Source organism: Colobus angolensis, unplaced genomic scaffold, assembly GCF_000951035.1.
Source record: "Colobus angolensis palliatus isolate OR3802 unplaced genomic scaffold, Cang.pa_1.0 Scaffold96, whole genome shotgun sequence".
In the NCBI taxonomy this organism is placed as follows: Eukaryota; Metazoa; Chordata; class Mammalia; order Primates; family Cercopithecidae; genus Colobus; species Colobus angolensis.
This window is the reverse complement of record NW_012123598.1, coordinates 25,211-34,334: the sequence shown is the minus strand read 5'-3', so window position 1 is coordinate 34,334 and position 9,124 is coordinate 25,211. Positions and strand designations below refer to the sequence as shown.

The 9,124-nt window shown below is 41.6% G+C and overlaps 1 protein-coding gene across 1 annotated transcript in view; it reads left to right on the top strand.

The window, feature by feature from the left end:
• Positions 1-9,124, top strand: part of ZNF211 (zinc finger protein 211) — a 27,568-nt gene that overhangs the window by 15,157 nt on the left and 3,287 nt on the right. Inside the window, exons 2-5 of the mRNA XM_011932560.1 lie at positions 2,738-2,855; positions 2,938-3,000; positions 3,584-3,621; positions 4,180-4,307. Of these exons, the coding sequence (XP_011787950.1) occupies positions 2,738-2,855; positions 2,938-3,000; positions 3,584-3,621; positions 4,180-4,307 (347 nt within the window). The remainder of the gene's footprint in view (positions 1-2,737; positions 2,856-2,937; positions 3,001-3,583; positions 3,622-4,179; positions 4,308-9,124) is intronic.

Below are 9,124 nucleotides of genomic sequence, written 5' to 3'. Positions count from 1 at the left end.
TCACTAGGCTGGAGTGCTGTGGCATGATCTCGGCTCACTGCAACCTCCACCTCCTGGGTTCAAGCAATTCTTCTGCCTCAGCCTCCCGAGTAGCTGGGACTACAGGCATGCGCCACCACGCCCAGGTAATTTTTGTATTTTTTAGTAGAGACAGGGTTTCACCATGTTGGCCAGGATAGTCTTGATCTCTTGACCTTGTGATCCGCCTGCCTCAGCCTCCCAAAGTGCTGGGATTACAGGCGTGAGCCACCAAGTCCAGCCCTGAAAATTTTATATGATTATACAAAACTCACTTCAGCTAATTGTGCTTCATTACCTCATGAGGAGTACTGGGAAGTTTTGAGTACGTGCAATGGATGGAAACATTGAATTTGGACAGAAAGAATTGTGTCCTTTTTCTGTTGTTGTTGGAGTCTCGCTCTGTCACCTAGGCTGGAATGCAGTGGCGCGATCTCGACTCACTGCAACCTTCACTTCCCAAGTTCAAGTGATTCTGATTCTCCTGCCTCAGCTTCCCAAGTAACTGGGATTACAGGTGCCCGCCACCACCCCCGGCTAATTTTGGAATTTTTAGTAGAGACGGGGTTTCACCATGTTGGCCAGGCTGTTCTTGAACTCCTCACCTCAGGTGATTCGCCCACCTCGGCCTCCCAAAGTGCTGGGATTACAAGCATGAGCCACCGTGGCTGGCGAGTTGTGTCATTTTTCACTGGTTTTTCAGTTGGTTACCTGAAAGTATGAATTTTTAAAGCATAATAGGATTCAGCAGTCTCAGGTAGGAAAAAAGTAACCTGGAAAGATCCCTGCATGTGAATGCACACACAGCTTTCAGGGATCTGAAGAAATCCAGCATGTGTGGGATGTAGAGGAGATACATGGTAGGAGGTGAAGCAATATGTAATGGTTGGTTCTGTAATATAGGCCCAGCCGAGAACTCTAACCTTTTTCCTAAAAACAATGACAAGCCCATTGTGAGATCTAACCAAATGTACAGTAGTAGTCCAAATGTACAGTAGTAGTCATTCCACTTACAAATTTTTGTAGTAAATGTGTAAAGAAATACATTATGTATTTGATAAAATCATTTTATAATTTTTAATTTTATTTTATTTTATTTTATTGGTATTAATTTGTCCTAAAGGATGATTTTTATTGTGAAATGTACAATTTGATCTAGTATATATAAAATGTATATGTGTACATTTAACAATGTGCATATATGTACCTTAAAATAATATAAACTTTCTGGGTGACAGAGTGAGGCCCTGTTTAAAATAATGATCATAATTTGATATTTTATGCATTAAAAACTTTTGGCTGGGCATGGTGACTCACGCTTGTAATCTCAGCAGTTTGGGAGGCTGAGGCAAGAAGATTGCATGGCCCTAGGAGTTTGAGACTAGCCTGGGCCCTATAGGGAGACCCCATTCCTACAATAATTTTTTCAATTAGCCGGGTGTGGTGGTGTGCTTGTAGTCCCAGCTACTCAAGAGGCTGAGGCCAGAGGATCACTTGAGCCCAGGAGGTCAAGGTTGCAATGAGCTATGATTGTTCCACTGTACTCCAGCCTGGACAACAGAATGAGACCCTGTCTCAAAAAAAACAGTAATAAATGTTTTTATTATACAAGGAAAATGAACATTCATGTATTAAAGCTTCATGTTTTATGAACAAAACTGACTTTTCAGGCAGGAGAGCGTTTTCTGGGGGCACCAGAAGCAGGGAACTTTCCTTGTCCGTTGGATTCAGGGCTGCCCACCATCCCTCCACTATCTTCCCGTCATAGCCCTGTCTGGCGTATTTTGTCCCTGACAAAACCTACAAAAAGTGACTTTAACACTTCAGGCTGCATGCATTTGAAGAGCAATAAGATAACGTTTTTTCACTTCCAGCTACCAGTGGAGATCTGCTGGGGTGGGCTGCATGGAATCTGAAATGATGTCTAAATACTGAAGTGATCCTCTACACTAGAGACTGATATACAGCTGACGTCGACCCCCGCGGAATTGAAAATCCTCATATTACTTTTGACTCCCTTAGACCTTAACTACACATAGCCGACTGTTGCCCGGAAGCCTTATGAATTACATAAACTCCCAATCGATTAACACATTTTGTATTATATATGCGTAACACATATATATATGATTACACATTTTGTTTGATATATGCATTATATATATTTTAGTGTAAGAACTATACTTATACTAAAACAGACTAGAGAAAGGGTATCAGGAAAATTATAAGAGGCTCATTGACATTTCACCCAATAAAAAAAGGAAAATAAAAGAATACGGAAGGGAAAATACATTTGCTAATCATTAAGTGGAAGTGTATCATCATAAAGGTCTTCATCCTTGTGTTCTTCACGCTGGGCAAGAGAATGAGGAGGGGCTGGTCTTGTCTCTGGGGCAAGAGGTGGGGGAGCTAAAGGAGCACACTCGAAGTAACGTTTATTGGGGGAAAAAAAAAAGCCTACGTGTAAACGGACCCGCACAGCTGAAACCTGTGTTGTTCAAGTGTCAACCTACTTAAGACCTCAAACACCGAAGCCCCTCAGTCGCCCGGGGGGGCGGCAGACTCAGTTTCCTAGCGCTCCCAGCAGTCTGCACACAAGGCGCCGTCCGCCGTAGCCTTGGGGAGACTACATTTCCCAGAAAGCTTTGCGTCGAGCGGCAGTACTTTGATCCAGTGAAAATCCAAGACAGGGGCATTTCCGTGTGGGCGTGCCCCTCAGGGCGGGACTTCTGGCGTCTTCGCAGCGGTCATTTTGGGTGCCCTCCGGTCCGTTCTATCCGTTAGCCTCCTTGGTGTGCCTCTTTGGGATCGAAGTGACGGACCGTGAAGGCGCGAGAGTCGGGTCTGAGAGTCGGGGGCAGAGCCGCCTGCGAGGCCTGCCTGGGGATAGCGGTGCTCGTGTTCCCCCCCGGTCGCCAGCGGCTCCCGGTCCAGCTCCGCCCACAGACTCGGATGGCGACCGCACTGAGGGACCCGGCTCCGGTGAGCGCTGCGATCTCCGGACCTCCCCCGGCCGAGATTCTTAAATCCCAAGTGAGGGGCACCAGCTCACGTTTCTGTATTACAGGGTCGGGGACACTGAGGCTCGTGGGTGGGGCCCCTGTTTCTGACATCCGATGTGGTGGGCAGGGGGACAAGGGACAGGACCGGCGCTTGCAGAGCTCTTGGATGGGCGACCGAGAAGGGAGCATTCAGGAACCTGGGCTCCACATTGTTACTGCAGGGAACAAAGTGAGAGAGAGATCTACCTTTATTCTTAGGGCCGTGGGAGCCATGGAGAGCTTAAACGAGAGACACCATCTGAGTTAGGATTTGAAAAATCCTCTGCAGGCTGTTGAGTGGAAGAAAAGACTTTAGAGTGGATGAAGACGTTGAGGCAGAGAGAGGTTGAATGTTTTTCCAAGGCACACAATTGGTGAGAGGCAGCACTAAGGACTGAGGCGCACAGGTTAGACTGTCGACCCAAAGTTACGTGGCTCTCGGCCGAGGCAAGGGTACAGGGAAGGCCTGTGCCCATGGAGCACTGCCATGATCACATTCCTCTGAGGCCTGCGTCTTTCCACAGGTTCCCATAGCTACAGAGGTACTTTTCAAGCTTGCACAGGTAAGTGGAGGTATCTCAGCCCCTCAAGGGTCTGGAATGTCCCTCCTCCCTCCCCACAGAGATATTTTCTTTAGATTTGGGGTGTAATGGGACTCACCTACCATTCTGTCAGCTGTTGGTTTGAGAATCCTAGAGAATCCCTGAGCTCAGGGTGCTGAGTCCAGGCCAATGTTTCCATTTGGAGCAGCCAATGGAAAGGGGTGAAAGTGTATGATAGCCGGTACCAGCTTTTGGAACTCCTTGGAGGTGAGTCTGAACTGGTTCAGGGAACTGCAGGTTTCCTTCATTTCTGTGAAGTTTGGCATCTGTTGTGAGGAAGTTGGAGTTTGGGATCAGAGGAGGGAGATTTATCTAACCCGAGTGTTGACAGGATACAGAGTGGAAAACAGAATGAACACAGTGACTAATGGGAACGTGAAGAGACAGCCGGGATCAATGACACCAAGGTCTGGTGTCTCTTCTGACTTGTGGAGCTTGGGAGGAGAATGTGTGGGGACATGGATTTTGAGTCTTCCAAAGTGAGACTGTTCATGGTTTCATCAATCCCTATTATGCTCGGGAAGTGTGACCTTTGAAGATGTGGCCGTGTACTTCTCCTGGGAGGAATGGGATCTCCTTGATGAGGCTCAGAAACACCTGTACTTCGATGTGATGCTAGAGAACTTTGCACTTACATCCTCCCTGGGTAAGGCCCTCATACTCACCCTTGTACCCTGTACTAGGCTGTGTTTCTCCTTTTCCTCAGGAGCAGCTCTGTCCTCATATCTGGACCATAGGCACTGCCTCCTTCCCCAGTTCCCTGGGTAGATGTTGTAGACTGAGTGCAAACCTACTTCCCTTATCATCCCAGCCCAAAAGCATCTTGGGTAAGGATTTGGGATCAATCCTTATCCAAGTCTTACAGTAAGCCTAATAGATCCCACCTGACTTGCCTTCTCCCTGTCTGGTAACTTTCTAGATCTATGGCATCCGGTTTTCCCTCCCTTCATGTACCCGACATTTATTTGTGCTTGACTGTGACATGAAATGCAGTCACTGACATTGTCACTATTTACACAAACTGTTCTTGAACTACCAGCCTTTCCATTAACAGCAGAATGCTCTAACGGATTGCGCCACAGAGACACTACACAGACTGTTCTTATGAAAACCTCCTCCAAGGTGTTCTTGTTTGTTTTTAATTGTAAAATATATATAACAAACTTTACTGTTTTAATCATTTTCAAGTATATAGTTCAGCAGCATTTAGCACATTCACATTGTTGTACAACTATCACCACCATCCTTCTATACTACTTTTTCATCTTATAAAACTGAAACTTTGTACTCATTAAACAGTAACTCTTCCCATCCCCTGGCAACCACCATTTTGCTTTTGGTCTGTATGAATTTGTCTACTGTAAGTACCTCATATGAGTGGGATCACACAATATTTGTTCTTTTCTGTCTGGCTTACTTCACTTAGCACAATATCTTCAAGGTTCATCCATGTTGTAATATGTATCAGAATTGCTTCTTTTTAAGGCTGAATAATATTCTTTTGTATGTATTAGTTTATCCATTCCTTCATCAGTGGACACATTCCTTCATCAGTGGACACAGGTTGTTTTCACCTTCTGGGTGTTGTGAATAATATTACTGTGAACATGGGTGTTCAGATACATATTTGTGTTCTTGCTTTCAATTCTTTTGGGTATTGGCCCAAAAGCAGAATTTCTGGATCATAAGGTAATTATTTTTAATTTTTAAGGAACCACCAAAATTGTTTTTCATAGCAGCTGCACCATTTTACATTCCCACAAGCAGCAGACAAAGGTTCCAGTTTCTTCACATCCTCACCATCACTTATTATTTTCTGATTTTTTTTGATAAGTCATCCGGATTGGTGTGAGGTGATATCTCGTTGTGGTTGTGATTTGCAGATTACTGATATTGAGCATCTGTTGATGTGCTGATTGGCTATTTGTATATCTTCAAATGATGTTTTTATTCAAGTCCTTTGCCTATTTTTTTTTTTTTTTTGACGGAGTCTTGCTCTATCGCCCAGGCTGGAGTGCAGTGGCGGGATCTCGGCTCACTGCAAGCTCCGCCTCCTGGGTTTACGCCATTCTCCTGCCTCAGCCTCCCGAGTAGCTGGGACTACAGGCGCCCGCCACCTCGCCCAGCTAGTTTTTTGTATTTTTTAGTAGAGACGGGGTTTCACAGTGTTAGCCAGGATGGTCTCGATCTCCTGACCTCGTGATCCACCCGTCTCGGCCTCCCAAAGTGCTGGGATTACAGGCTTGAGCCACCGCGCCCGGCCTCAAGTCCTTTGCCTATTTTTAAGTTGGGTTTTATTAATTGTAATTAAAAGTGTTAAATATAATTTTTTATTGAGCTTTAAGAGTTATCTGTGTGTTCTAGATATTCCCTTATCAGATACGTGATTTGCAAATGTTTTCTCTTATTTTGTGGGTTACGTTTTTAGTGTGTTGATAGGATCCTTTGATGTACAAGTTTCTCATTTTGATGAATTCAGTTTTACTGTTTTATTATCTATGCTTTTTATATTATATCCAAGGAATCATTAACAAGTCCAGTGTCATAAAGCTTTTTCCTTGTTTTAAGAGTTTTATAGTTTTAGTGCTTACATTCAGATCTTTGATCTGTTTTGAATTAATTTTTATATGTGGTGTCAGGTAAGGGACCAACTTCATTCTTTTCACATGTAGATATCCAGTTTTCCTAGCATCATGTGTTGAAAATTTGTCTTCTTTCTCCTGGTCAAAAATCATTTGGCCAGATATTTGAGAGTTTATTTCTGGGATCCCTTCTAGTCCATTGATCTATATGTCTTTCTTTATGAGAGTACCATAGTTTTAATTTCTATAGCCTTGCAGTAAGTTTTGAAATTACAAACTGTGAGTCTTGCAACTTTCATCCTTTTCAAAATTGTTTTAGCTATTCTGTGTCTCTTAATATTTCAAATGAATTTTAGGATGGATTTTTTTATTTCTGCAAAATAACATCATTTCGATTTTGATAGGTGTCACACTTTCTATAGATTACTGTGTCTAGTATAGACATCTTAACAATATTGAGCCCTCTAGTCCATGAACAGGCATGTGATATATTTTCTTTTATTAATGTTTTATTTAATTCATTTTAGCAATATTTTGTAGTTTCTAGTGTACAAGGCTTTTACTTGTTAATCTTTAATGTTTTATTCTTTTTGATATAAGTGGAATTGTTTACTTTTCAAATTGTTCGTCATTAGTGTATAGAAGCGTAACTGATTTTTGCATGTTGTATTTGTATTCTTCTATTTGCTGAATTTGCTTATTAGTTGTAACAGTTTTTTCGTGGAATCTTTATGTTATTCCGTGTATATCATCTGTGAGTGGGGATAATTTTACTCTTCTTTTCCCATTTTAGTCCCTTTTCTTTCTTTTTCTTGCCTAATTGCTACATTGAAAAGAAGGGCTAAAAGTAGGCATCCTTATCTTGTTGTTAATCTTAGGGGAAAATCTTTCAGTCTTTCATTGTCGAGTATAATTTTAGCTGTGGGTTTTTTGTTTTTTTGTTTTTTTGCATATGGATTTTATTATGTTTAGGTAATTTCCCCCTATTCCTGGTTTACTGAGTGTTTTCCCACGAAGAAGTGTTGCATATTGTCTAATGCGTTTAGTGTATCAGCTGAGATGATTGTTTTAATTTTTTTAGAGATGGGGTCTTGCTATGTTACACAGGCTGGTCTTAAGCTCCTGGCCTCAAGCGATCCTCCTGCCTCAGCCTCCCAAGTAGCTGGGATTACAGATGCAAGCCACCACTTTGATCAGTTTTTGTTTGTTGAACCATCCTTGCATTCCACAAATAAATTCTATCTGGTGGTAGTGCATAATCCTTTTAATATGCTGTTGAATTCAGTTTGCTAATATTTGGTTGATGGCTTTTGCATTAATAATCAAGGATATTGGTCTGTAGTTTTATTTTCTTACACAATCTTTGCGTCATTTGGAATCAGGGTAATGCTGGCCATATAGAATGAGTTTAGAAGTGTGTATGCTACAGTTGTTTGAGAGAATTTGAAAAGGATAAGTATTCGTTCTTAATTAAATGATTGGTAGAATTCATCTATGAAACCATCAAGTCAAGGGCTTTTCTTTAAGGTTTGTCTTTTTTTTTTTTTCTGAGATGGAGTCTTGCTCTGACACCCAGGCTAGAGTGCAGTGGTGTGATCTTGGCACTGCAACTTCCACTTCCTGGATTCAAGCAATTCTCCTGCCTTGACCTCCCGAGTAGCTGGGGTTACAGGAACATGCCACCACACCTGGCTAATTTTTGTATTTTTAATAGAGACAGGGTTTCACCACATTGGCCAGGTTGTTCTTGAACTCCTGACCTCAGGTGATCCACCCACTGCCTCGGCCTCCCAAAGTGCTGGAATTAGAGGCATGAGCCACTGCACCCGGCCAGGTTTGTCAATTTTGATAACCTTTTCAAAGAAACACCTTTTGGTTTTGTTGATTTTTTTTCTGTTGTTTTTCTCTTCTGTATTTTATTTATCTAGGCTTTAGTCTTTATTATTTTTTTCCTGCCAGCTTTGGTTTTAGTTTGTTCCTCTTTTTATAATCCCTTAAGTTGTAAAAATAGATTGTTGAGATCTTTCATCTTTTTAATGTTTATAGCTATAAATTTCCCCTTTAGTACTGCTTTTACTGTTTCTCCAATTTATTTCCCTTCTGATTTCTTCATGGCCCCATTGGTTGTTCAGTATTGTATTAATTTCTACAGATTTGTAAATTTTTTAGTTTCCTTCTATTAAGAGTTCCCAACCTCATCCCACTGTGGTTGGAGAAGATACTTTGTATGATATGTGTCTTTCTAAATCAAATGAGGCTTAATTTATGGTCTGTCCTGGAGAATGTTCTAGGTACACATGAAGGGAATGTGAATTCTGTTGTTGTTGGGTAGAATGCTCTTTATATATTTGTTAGAGCTGGTTGGTTGTTTAGGTCCTCTGTTTTTCACTTCTGTCTGATTCTTCTGTCCACTGCTGAGAGTCAGGTATTGATGCATTTAACTGTTATTGTAGAACCATCCATTTCTCCCTTCAGTTCTGTCAATTTTTGCCTCATGTGTTTTGATGGTCTATTATTAGGTGCAAAAGTGTTTATAAATGTTATATCCTCTTGCTCTATTGACCTTTTATTAGTATATAATATCCTTTTATATATCTTGTTACCGTTTTTGATTTAAAGTCTCTATTGTATGATATTAGTGTAGCCATTCTTACTCTTTTTTGCTTGCTATTTGCATGGAATATCTTTTTGTAGCCTGTCATTTCCACCTTATTTATATCTTTGGATCTAAAGCGAATCTCCTGTAGACATCATAAAGTTGGTTCATGGATTGTTTTCATTTTAACCCATTCTGCCCATCTTTGTCTTTTGGCAGAGTTTAAGCTAAAAGTTTGGAGAGTTTAAGGCATTTACGTTTAAGGTAATCACTGATAAGGAAGGG